Raw genomic sequence first — 13,322 nt, 5'->3', positions numbered from 1 at the left:
AGCATGTCTGTTTTAAAAAAACTATAGTAAAGAGATGGCAAGATTGGAAATGAACCCTCTGATAAACAGAACACCCTATGATTTGGCCATGCTGGTTGAAGCATATCAACATGTGGACTTTGCATCAGTTCAGAACTGATCTGTATTTGTGCAATTGCATGGTCAGTGGATAGTAAATACTGAAGCAAAAGGTGTGTGTGTGTGAATAAAGTCCATACAATCATTGTGCTCCCAAGAACCTTTCATAATTACTCTGCTATTATGGTTGCTAACAAACCTCTATGAAGACCAACCTACAGCTTAGAAGAACAAGCAAAAAAAAAAAAAGTTCTCTAGGTCAAGTTGTGTAAATGACTCTCAACAATAATATCTAGAAAACACATTTAAAAGTAGAGTTATTAACTGACTTGGTCAATGATATAAAACAGACTTCTCCAACCTTTCTGACTTTGCGGCCTGGCTGGGGGGGGGAGGGGATGATTCCACATGGGTAGTGGGGAAGTGCACACGCATACGTAGCTCCATCTGCACAAATGGCATGCACGCCTGCTACTCACGCAAATGGTGTCCACACACAGCATTTGTCTGCTGCTTGTGCAAGTGGGGATGTGTGCACGCACGCTCACCTACCACTTCCACAGCCTGGTTCCAAACGACTCAAGGCCCGGTAGTGGGCAATGACTTGGGGGTTGGGGACCCCCAACATGGAAAAGATCAGAGTCTCTATTTTTATCCCATAATCAACCATAAGTCAAAAGAAACACAGTGGAGATTTATGGCCCTTAGACAGTGGTGGAATTCAATTTTTTTTTTTACTACCGGTTCTATGGATGTGGCTTAGTGGGTGTGGTGTGGCTTGGTGGGGAAGGTTACTGCAAAATCTCCATTCCCTCCCTACTTCTGGGGAAAGAATACTGCAAAATCTCCCTTCCCACCCCACTCTGGGGCCAGCCAGAGGTGGTATTTGCCGGTTCTCCAAACTACTGAAAATTTCCGCTACCGGTTCTCCAGAACTTCTCAGAACCTGCTGAATAGCACCCTTGACATTAGATTCCTGGAAGGAGAAGACATAATAACAGAATAGAATTGGAGTAAAACCAATATTTTCTTTATAATTCTGCAAAGTTACAGCAGTCTGTTGTCCCTGTGGTGGGAATTCTTGCCTCTCTACATTTCTCAGCTCTCTCCATCCATCACAATCTCCTCAGCCAAAAGCCTCAGTACTTTGTGCCTAGCACCTGACTTGTCAATTTTACAAGAGACTTTTTAATGCAAGAGGAATAGCAATTTTAAACCCAGAAAATGTTTCTTCACGTTAACCACCCAGATTTCTGCCTAAATAAACACATTATCATATCAATGAATGAAATAAAATGAAATAAAAACAGAGGAGTGAAGTGGATACACTAGCAACTTATTTTATTTCCTGTTTGTGTGGAGTGGGAGCAAGAGTTAGGGTTATTTTTGTTTCTTCAGGACTGGCACAAGCTATAAAGATGGTTCATGGACTGCATGATTTTTTTTTTTTTTTTACATTCTTCTGTTGCTAGTAGGAAAGTAGGTACCACCTGGCTTGCAGTGATTCCTGCCTATTCTCAGCATTTCAAGATCAGCAAAACCGAAGACGGCTGCAGGTCAGTTCAAATTGCTACGGAAGGACTGGAGAATGGAAATACCTTGAAAATACCCAGAGTTAAAAGCTCAACATATCTGGTGAGCACAGGATTGGCCTTCAAGGAAATCCTTTCAACTTTAAAGGCTTTGGCATTTGAGCAGTCCAAGACTAGATTTCACATTACACAGAGTAATTTGTAATAGATTAAGCATTCTGCTTGATAATTTGCAGCATTTAAAGTTAGCGTTTGAAATGATAATACAGAAAGCTCAGTTTCAAGGCTCAACAGGGCAGCTCTAAGCCATGCCTGAAGCACCAAATTGCACTTGTCATGTTATTCCAAGACAAAGCATGTTGACAGGCATCTCTACCTTTTGACCTTGATATGTCATCTTGACTCACAACTATGCAGATCTAAAATATAAACGACATCTTGTAATAGAAGCACAGATGGAGAGAAATCTGTCCACTCTCTCCAAATAGTCAGCTCCTTTCCCTATAGTTGCCACTGAAAAATTGTTGGAGCAGATGGCATTCAGCCTATTTAATACTGCAATAAAAAAAATACACCAATATGTATGTATGTATGTATGTATGTATGTATGTATGTATGTATGTACGTATTTATTTATTTATTTATTTATTTATTTATTTATTTATTTATGCATGCATGCATGCATGCATGCTATTGGTAAACTTGTCAACAACTTCCTCTCAAAGACAGCACTTGATCATTTCTAAGAAAATGCCCATTTCAGCAGAGGTCACAATTATAATCCTTTTTCATGCAGAAGAAAGAGGCAAAGCAACTGAAATGGTACAACCAGCTGAAATGCAGCATTCTGATCTTTTGACGGACAGTGCCATCATTCACAAAGCTTTACTTAAAACTCTCATTTTAAAATCAGAATAATACTGTAAATTATTTCAGGATCTTTCTCCCAGTCATCTGACAAAATGAAATATGATACAATAAAAAGTGGTCAATTCAAAAGGTAGGATATTTAACCCAGGAGATCTATATCTATATCTATATCTATATCTATATCTATATCTATATCTATATCTATATCTATATCTATATCTATATCTATATCTATCTATCTATCTATCTATCTATCTATCTATCTATCTACTGGTGTGTGTATATATATATATATATATATATATATATATATATTTGTTTTCTCAGGTTTTCGCGGGTGTTTGTATGTAGGTCTTTGGTTATTCGGGTCTTGTCCCACGTAAAATTGAAGGTTTCTTGGCGACGTTTCGACGAAGTCTCATTCGTCATCTTCAGGCTGGTGTTCTCGGCTTCGTGCCGAGAATTTGCTCCTGGAAGCACGAAGCCGAGAACACCAGCCTGAAGATGACGAATAAGACTTCGTCGAAACGTCGCCAAGAAACCTTCAATTTTACGTGGGACAAGACCCGAATAACCAAAGACCTACATATATATATATATATATATATATATATATATATATATACACACACACACACACACACACACACACACACACACACACACACCATCAGAAGGACTGTTAATCTGAACCGGTTCAGATACATGACCAGATGTTCTATATCTGGGTTGTCACACTCACAGCCCATGGGCCAGATGCGTCATGTGCTAGCCAGGCCCCACATGGTTTAGCGAAGGGGAAAAAGTCACAATATGTCATGTGACACCAACATGTCAACGCGAGTTTTACACCCGTTTTATATCCTATTCTCCCAAATCATGCGCTAGCTGCAAATATAAGACTATTAATGGGTAGAAGAAAAGGCCTTCTCTGGTGGAATGGGAAACTCTTCTGCCCCACATTTATTATATTTGGTCACTTCAACTATTTCAAGAGCCATGGTGGTGCAGTGGTTAGAATGCAGTACTGCAGGTGGCTACTGCTAATTACTGGCTGCCAGCAGTTTAGACAGTTCGATTCTCACCATCTGAAGGTTGACTCAGCCTTCCATCTTTCCTAGATCAGTAAAATGAGGACTCAGATTGTTGGGGGCAATATGCTGGCTCTGTAAACCATTTAGAGTAGGGCTGTAAAGCACTGTGAAGCAGTATACAAGTCTAAGTGCTATTCCTATTCCTATTGCTATTCTGAGGCACAGAACTGACCTCAACACCAACAGCTTCATCTAAACATACATGCAATAGATAGGAACATGTAGGCAGGCAAGAGAGACAAATTGGGATTTGTTCAAATTGGACAAAAGGGAAGCCTCTCAACCAGGCAAAGAAAAAGCAGGTGGTTTACAACCCAGACCTTGAAGGGAGAATGAGAATGGGGCTTTCCCAACTCCCATGAAGGGTAAAATGAAAGCTTAGATGTTCAAGAGACAAGCAAAATGTGAGTCAAGGTAACACTGAATCAGGAAGGGACTTGTGATTTTAGGAATTGTTTGGATACCAAAGCTCAGATAGAACTCTCTCTCAGGACTTCAATGAATAAAAAAATAAAACTCATTTTATTTCAATGAGTGTCATTACTTTAACATGCTTTAACATCCTTGAGATTTTAACATTCTTGCTTATTGGCTATAACTTAGGTTCTATGGACAGGCACAGCAATTTGTATTCCCTCTTTATGGATTTGGAATCTCTTTAGCTCTTGAGTGCGTCCAAACTGGAGCAACGCAAGAAACCATCACAGTCTTATTTCTCCTCTGAACTATTTTCTGGGAGATTATTTTAATACACTGCTTGTAATTTCAACAGTGCTATAGGAGCAATTTCTCCAATAGTCATTGTTCTCACAAGAGGCTGTTTAAAGTGGAGAGGAAAGTTGTACATTTTTTTTTCTTTTCTTTTTTAATAAAACTCAATTTACAAATAAAGCTTGTTCATTGTGTTGGCTCTTACAGGAGAGGGGGTGGTTTTCTCCAGTACACTCAAGGTTACACTACAGTTATGGGAGGGAACATAATAGATTTTTAATTTATTTTCATAATTCATGTATTCCTTCATTTATCAGAAAAGGCTGTGGATTTGTTTATGTTCTACCCTCTGATGTTAAGGGGAGGTGTATTCCCTACTGAGATAGGTTGTGGCAACAAAAATACTACAAAGCCACTGTGCCAAGGCCAAAATGAATAAAGCTCAAAGAATTTCTGGGAAAACATGGTGGAAACTCCTCATCTTTCATCCTATAAATCCATCTCTGGCCATTATAATCAGAAAGTCAGGCAAACTATATATTTTTTCTTCCCTTCATTAACTATAGTTCAACTATCCAGACCTTGTTTTTAATCAAAATTACAAGCTGGTTTCCAAATCTTGTTGTGTTATTAGTCCTATGTTCTCACAGGGCCGTCTCCAAAACATTGCGTTTCTGATTGATGGGGATACAGTCCTTCACAAGGCCTTGTTCAAGGTAACCTGGGATCATGAGATGGCTATTTTAATTGGTTTTTACCTTGGCTGCTGTTTATGCATTTTATTTTGTTGTTGCTTTTGTTCTGAACAGCCATTAGCCTCTCAGAGCCACCACAGTTATGGGCAGCCATCTAAACTGCCTAAATAAATAAATATTTGGTTGCAGGGCTACTGAAGAAGAATTAAAAAAAGAACAACACAAATGCACAAATACCCTCAAAATGACACTATATAGCACTGCACACCAGAACAACTAGACACAAGAACAGTTTTTTCCCGAACGCCATCACTCTGCTAAACAAATAATTCCCTCAACACTGTCAAACTAGTTATCAAATCTGCATTACTATTAATCATATCATCGTTCCTATCACCCATTTCCTCCCACTTATGACTGTATGACTGTAATCTTGTTGCTGGTATCCTTAAGATTTATATTGACTGTTTCCTAATATGATTTGATTACTTATTTGTTCCTTATGACTATATTAAGTGTTGTACCTTATGATTCTTGACAAATGTATCTTTTCTTTTATGTACACCGAGAGCGTATGCACCAAGACAAATTCCTTGTGTGTCCAATCGCACTTGGCCAATAAAGAATTCTGTTCTGTTCTGTTCTGTTCTGTTCTGTTCTGTTCTGTTCACACACAGTTAGCAGAGTCTATCTCTGAGCTAGAAAATCAAAGGACGTTCTTCTATTTACATAACTGCAATGCAATTCAGGAAATAATTGTACCCGCAACTCACTGGACATTAGATAACTTAGTTTTGATACATTTGTAAAAAATCCACCAATGAAAAGGTGAATGGTAGGGTGCAACTGAATGAAAACTGAATAGATAACAACTGTTAAATATAAATCCATGGAATCCCTATATAAATTAGGTAATAATTTGGATGATACGATATCTGCCATATGGAAATAATAAAACTATAGTAGAGTATCCATTTTCTCAGTTACATTCCTATCTACAGTATCTGACTATTAATAGCAAATTACCTCACAGACTCAGGCCATGCTATGTCTCAAAAGAATGTCAAGTAATCAATTAAAATGCTCTTAATCGAGATTGGATGTGATTATAGTTATAACTATGACCTTTCAGGGTTAATGAGCCAGAAGCAAATCTACACCACTTCAAGATTAAATTCATATATTGTTTATTTTGTTTGGGTAAAATCGACTCAAGTAGCAAAAAGCAAGGTGAGTGTGATGCAGAACCGAAAAGCAGCCTGGGCAAAGGGTGATAAACAAAATGGAAAAGATTATTCTATGAATATGTTCAGATGCCTTTCAATGAAAAGATGTAAAATTGTCTGCATTTTGAGAATCTAGAATCTAAGTTTCAAAGATTCACCTAAATAGCTGGACTACTCCATTAGGAACACAGGCAACTAATCTTAAGACTTTACAGACACAGCTGCTCTGATTTTTCTGAGCAGCCAACGCAACCCAACCAACAGGGCTTTTGCTCTCCAAAGTACCAAGCGATCAGTAAACTTGTCAATGTCAATTCCCATCCTGTTTAGAATAATTAGAATTCTTGCCATGTATACATATATATCTGAACTAAACTGTGTTGTTTCTCTGTGTCATATAATAATATATGTGGGTATGTGAGTATATACATAATATCTATTTATCTATCTATCTATCTATTTATTTATTTAGCCATGTTTATGTAGCGTATATTGGAGATGGTGACCCTTTGAGAGCTGTATGCAAAGAAATTTCATTTTAATGTATACCGATTAGTGTACATTTAAAGTGACAATAAAGTTATTCTAAGTCTAGTCTAAAAAGTGTAGAGTGCATATATAAAGCCAAATGTCAGAGGGGGGATAGGCTTGATAAGATTTTATTTAAGATTTAGACTTCGAGAATCTTCTGGGAACAAGAGTGAATCTGTGAAAGAGAGATGGGTTCTATTTAAAATGGTACCAGGCTGCTGATAACAGCAACCTCAGGAAGGTGCCAGAGCAACTTTCAATCTGTTTTCCAAGGCACCTGAAGGCCAGACAAGGAATAATGGAGGGAAACTGATCAACGAGAGATTCAACCTGGAAATAAGGAGATATTTTCTGACAGTGAGAACACTCAACCAATGGAACAGTTTGCCTTCAGAAGTTGTGGGAGCTTCATCACTGGAAGCCTTCAAGAAGAGACTGGGCTGCCATCTGTCAGAAATGGTGTAGGGCCCCTCTGGTCAGAACTCTGAAGGTGATTTTAAATTATTGAAAGATGTTTTAGTCTAACAGTAGAGAAGCTGGTGCAGTGATGGTGGATTGCAATGGCATTCATATAATCTCAGTATATTCACACTCAGGCTATAAAAAGACTTCAAATTTATTAAATAAACTAATTACAGGTAGTCTTCGAGTTATGACGACAATTGAGCCCAAAATTTCTGTTGCTAAGTAAGACATTTGATAAGTGAGTTTTGCCCCGTTTTACGACCTTTCCTGCCATGGTTGTTAAGTGAATCACTGCATTTGTTAATTTAGTAACAAGATGGTTATGTGAATCAGACTTCCCCATTCATTTTGTTCATCAGAAGCTTGAAAAAGGTAATCCATATGATATCGGGATACTGCAACCGTCATAAATATGAGTCAGTTGCCAAACATCTGAATTTTGATGCTGCAAAAGTTAGGTAAGTGTGAAAAACGGTCGTAAATTGCTTTTTTCAGTGCTGCTGTAACTTCGAACAGTCACTACAAGAACTGTTGTAAGTGGAGGACTACCTGTATTGTGTATTCAAATAAACTACATTTAAATAACCTAAGTAACTTAAATTAGGATAATGAGTCTTTCAACTGACTAGAGAAGCTGAAACCTTGGATTTAATTCTAAATGGTGGCTGTCATTTGATCTCCAACACAAATGTGTTGTGAAGCCAAAAGAAAGAACTGACCACAATGCTATTCCAATAGAAGAGAATGTATCTAGCTCAGAATTGAACTGCTGGGTTCAGGCTGCTCTCTGAGCTTGGTTGTTTTTTTTGTCAATGTTTCATTACCAGGTTAGGTAATATTATCAGGGTGAGAGAATATCAGGTTCACTGGCTGTATATATAATAGCTTGCCCTATCAGCCATCTAGGTTGTCTTCAGATTCTAGTTAGAGAGAAACAATGAATATGTGTTCAATTCCCATTTGGGAGTATCCCCAGAGTCATTTGTTTGGACATTGTGAGAAACGAAGTGCTGCTTCTTGTCCTGATTCAGCAGAACTATTCTCATGTTTTTATGTTAATTTAGACAATATCAGACAATATAAAAGAAGATGGTAACTTTGAACCTGGATCAATAAAATCAATAGAATATCCGTAATATTTCGTTAGCAATTTCCTGATACATTTATTTATAAATCGGAAGATACTTCTTAACAGAACGGTAAATCATTTGTCCCTGTGTGTCTGTATCTGTGCACCTCCACATATATCTCATTTTTGAATAAATATTTATTCTTTACTGGCTGAGTTTAGGATTTCCAGCTTGGTAAGAAATAGCTTTATATTTCATTGTAAACACTGATTCATCCAGTCTTCCTTTGTATTTCAGATCTGCTGTTTGGCTTACAGCTTCAGGAGGCCATAAAACACTACAGATTACGATATAACACTTGGCAGGCAAGACACGATTCTGCCATGATTAGAACTGTGACTACCGCAGCATGTTGCATCTTAAGAAATGATTGACAGAACCTGCAATTTTGATTTGGATTATCAAACATCTGCTTCAAGGGCCATGTGCAAGGAGCAGGTAAGAAAGACAATGGCACATTTATACAGGACAGGCTGACTTTTACAGTGCATAATTTCTATCTTAAATCAAGAATAGAAATGACAGAAATCTATCTAAATTATATAGTCTCATGCAACTCAATATTGTGCCTGTGGCCACTGAAGTAAGGCCTACTATATTGGAATAAAGCCTTTTTAAAATCACATAGAATAAACACTAAAACAGTTAACAAAGGGCAAGACAGTTACATCACAGAGACTTCAGATAATTCTTTCATTGAATTAACATCTTTTGATAAGGGGATAAGTTGTGCAATCTTTTGGTAGGATTATTTTTTTTAAAAAATGTGTTAAGGTCTTAGCTACAGGGATGGCATACCCAAACAGCAAAGCAAAATAAAACAAAACAAAACATGGAAACCAACTCAAAAGTAGAAATATCCCATCCCATTTGCACGATGCCATGGTAATATCTCCTTGTCCACTCTACTCTTTGGTTGTCAAATGTGTGTATGCACGTGTATGTGTGACCACACAACTCTCAAAAGGTTGCCAGCTGCTGATTCAATTCCCCCCCTCCATTTTTTTACATGAGGATTTTCATGGATTTTCCATTTTTACCTGATAGGCGCTCCTTTGGCTTGTGCTGGTCTCAGAAGTACAGTTATGGTTGTGGCTGTTTCATTGAGAAAGGCATCAATACCTTCATAATCTGGTAATGTGGGAGCTGGATCAACAACAACAACAAAAAAAGGATATCGTAGTTTAAAAATATGCAGCTTTTGTAGGTTTTCCAGCAGCTTTTCACAGTCAAAAATTACTTGATGACCATTTTGTAAACTGGTGATCAAATTGCAAATCCTAGTAATATGTAGCATGGGGTTTAAGTTAAAAATATATTTAGTCATGACACTGAAAAACTGTAATACTGATTAGGATTTTCAAATTTTCTAAGCTTATTAAATGTAAGAATATTGATATTTCTTTGAATTATCTCTAATTTCTTGTGTGAGGAACTATTATGGAATCACTGGATTTCTTTTATGATGCTTCATACAATCAGAATTTGCTGTGGCCCACCCAAGGATATAACACTCCCCGCTATCCACATTTTTTCATTCTATTTTTCAATCAGGGCAGCGAATACAATTAAAATTTCAGTAGCTATAATTTAAAACTAACTTTGAAGCTGGTCAGGACAGAAAATAGCACTAATAGTTAATATTAGACAAAAGAACTAGTAATGCCTTACAGCAATATAAATTAATCACTGAAACTGCGCTCATGACCTCTTCATCCTTGGGAAATAATATCATCATCTAGATTTATATCATAGGACTTATAAAAAATTGGCATGAATACTACAACAATCTCTCATTTTTGTTTTACACTCTTCTATCCCATGGGGCGTGGTGGCTAAGCAGTTAAAATGCTGGGCTTGTCGACCAGAAGGTGGACAGTACCAGGGAGTGCACTTCCATAACTTGTCCCAGCTGGCCCAGTCTCTCCCTCCACCTCCTTGTTCCAGCTCCTGCCAACCTAGCAGTTCAAAAGCATGTAAATGCAAGTAGATAAATAGGTACCACTTTAGTGGGAAAGTAACAGCACTCCGTGCACCTTAGTGTATAGTCATGCTGGCCACATGACCACAGAACGATATTTGGACAATGCTGGCTTCCTCAGGTAGGAAACAGAGATGAGCACCGTCCCCTAAAGTCCAATATGACTGTCAGGGGAAACCTTTAGCTTTATATTCTGTCCAGATTTTATGTAGGATTATTTTGAGCTGAGCAAGAAATGTGCTCATACAATGAAATGTGGTTGTTTGGAAAACAGGATATATGAAAACTGTAGCAGAATGTGGTGTATTTTGGAGGGGCATCTAATTCATTTGGGTTACATATGAAGATAAAGTAGACCATTCAGGAGCCAATCAAATCTTCAACCATTCAACTGAAATTATTACTACTTTGTAGGCCTTGTCACGAATTGTGACAACAGCACAGTAAGTTGTCAACATTGTTAACATGGCTGAAAATCTTACTACAGTCTCAAGAGGATTTTCTAAACTACTGTATATCCAGACTTTAAAAATAATCTCTTCCTCAGACTATATGCCCTGAACATCACGTTAGCTTTATTCTATTTAGAGATTTTTTTTTGTACTAAAAAGGGAGTGGGTAGGACTTGTTGTAATAATGTACACTTAAATGTGGTTATAAGTTGTCAATGTTGAGAAATACTGCATTAGTGGTCCCAGAGAATCCATTTACTATGAAAATGCTTGTAATTTTAAAAGCCTTGGAGTGTAATTTAAAGTAGTTTTTAAAAAATGAAATAGTTTTTCTCTTTCTCTCTCTCACTAGGTAAGAGCACGTCACACTTTAAAGAAAAAGTAACTATTTCTCCTGAGAACAGTTTAAATCAATTTGAATTTATTGATAATTAATATGTTAAAGATTTTGATGGAAATGAAGTTACTCGGAGAGAAATGACCTCATTACAGAGCATCTTATGCAGAGATATTTTATGTGTTTTAATATTTCTTATGGTTCTAAATAAGATCATTCACTTAAATTGTATATGAAAGAAAACCTGTCTGAGCTCTCCTGTCTTTTGTTTTCATTCACCAGAGGGAACCAGCCCAATATTGGTTCAGTTTCTCCGAACCACCATTCAAGCTGCTAATTTATTGTTGTCAAGACAAACTCAGTCTTTGGCGGGGAACAAAAAGAAAAGCAGGAGACTTTCTCAGGGAGTCACAGAACACAAACTGTTTAATTGAGAACATTTGGCAGCAAGACAAAAGGGGGAGGAAAAAAACCCCTTATTTGTTGTATCCAGCTGCTTTTTGATATCTGGATGTTGGTATCAAGAAATTCTCTAATCTAGAAACCAGAGTATTCTTCTATGAGAAGATCAAGTTATAGTAAATTAGCAGAATTAAAAAAAAAAACTTTAAAAAAAGAATTTCATGTTCTTCCATAGGTTGGTATTTTAAAGATATGGACAAATTAAATTGGTAGCTCTAAAATCTGCTACAGGGCAGTAGAAGAACATGCCCAAATGAGTGCCACTGTGCAAGGCTGCCAAAAAGGCATAGGTGAGTTGTGGGGGAGAGAGGTGGGGCATAGTTGCAGTGCCCCTGTAGTTGTAAGGGCTTGCTTGGCCTGGTGGGATGACTGAAGCTTTCTGGTGCATGGTAGCTGTGGGTCGTATTGCTGGACCAGGCTGAATTGGCTAAGGCTTCCAGGAGTGGCTGCAGGTTTGCACCACATTTCATTGCAGCCCCCTCAATTTATGCACAGCCTATGTCGCCCCACCCACTTCTTTGTGGCTGCCCTGTGCTCTTACCTGGGACACCTCTGCTTAACAACCCACTATTCTTGGTTATTGAAGGCAACCGGGAGTGCTGGGATTGTGGTCACTAAGCAACTGCATCACTTCATGACAGAAATTCCGTTCCCAATTGTGGTTGTAAGTCAAGGACCATCAGTCCCATGTTCATTTTGCTCTATCCTGGTATTCACTTCTAATCACTCCAGGTAACATCAAAGAAGAGGCCCAGAATCTATCACTAAACTAATAATAAGCTGTAAGACCATCTTTTATTTGTAGCAATTTTGTATATAGAAAGTCCTTCTGGATTGGAGACTTAAAATGGGCCCTTGTGGCCGGAGCCATTGCAGTGTCTCTGCAATCACATGATCTCAATGGTTGCATGATTGTCATTTGCAACTTTCACTGCCTTCTAACAAGCCAAGAGGCAGCAGGAGGCTGCAAATGGCAATCTTGTGTTCTGACCCAGCCTTTGCAAGGAGTGATAAGACTCGTGAGTAAAACAACCCCCTTTTTGTAACAGGGCAGTAACAGTCTTTTATTCACAGGGATAAACAAAAAAATCAAATCAAATTAGTCCCAACAAATCTGGGTTTATTGAAGAAATCCAAATTGCTTGCTGTATACTAGAAACGAATAGTTGTCTGTAACAATTGGCCACTCCCACACCCCTCCTATTTATTTTCCAGCCAAGGAGGGGCTGGCTATCATCTGCATCTGCCTCTCCCTGAGAGCGAGTTTATTGCTTTCTTTTGCTCAACTCTCTTTTCCTCTCTGTGCATATGCACATCTGGGATGGGCTCCATCTGTTCCTCCCCCTCATTCAGCTCAGGCCCCGAAGTCAGCTGCCTCTCTACCTGGGGGAGGACAGAAGGCCCTGGCTCTCTGCCTCTGATGCTGTTTCCTTATCAGAGCCTTCCAAAGACTCCGAAGCTGGTCCAGCCTCTCCCTCCACTTCCTCCTCATCTGACTCTGCACGTCAGTGGTCGAGCTCCGGACCTAAACCAGTATGAAAATGCCACATGCTTGTAGGCTAACTGGCTTTATTCAGTCGGATTCTGGCACAGGTTGAGTTCTAGCAGCAGCAAAATAGCAGTCTGTAAAGATGCAAAGTCAATGCTGGGAGCTTCTACCTCCCAGCACACTTTATCAAGGTGAGCCATGCCCTTTCCCTCCCTCCGGCTGGCCTCGCCCCATCGTCAGTCATGCTCCACCCAGCCGTTCCTTGACTC

At 38.5% G+C, this 13,322-nt stretch overlaps 1 protein-coding gene across 2 annotated transcripts in view; it reads right to left on the bottom strand.

The window, feature by feature from the left end:
* Positions 1-13,322, bottom strand: part of PTPRK (protein tyrosine phosphatase receptor type K) — a 376,839-nt gene that overhangs the window by 74,499 nt on the left and 289,018 nt on the right. For both annotated transcript variants that reach the window (XM_070932720.1, XM_070932721.1), the window contains exon 11: positions 9,373-9,478. In XM_070932720.1, coding sequence (XP_070788821.1) covers positions 9,373-9,478 — 106 coding nt within the window. The remainder of the gene's footprint in view (positions 1-9,372; positions 9,479-13,322) is intronic.

The sequence above is a fragment of the Pituophis catenifer genome, unplaced genomic scaffold (assembly GCF_029215685.1).
Source record: "Pituophis catenifer annectens isolate HBS135680 unplaced genomic scaffold, rPitCat1.0.hap2 SCAF_1, whole genome shotgun sequence".
Classification (NCBI taxonomy): domain Eukaryota; kingdom Metazoa; phylum Chordata; class Lepidosauria; order Squamata; family Colubridae; genus Pituophis; species Pituophis catenifer.
Note: the sequence above shows the minus strand (reverse complement) of the source record. Positions and strands in the feature narration are given on the sequence as shown.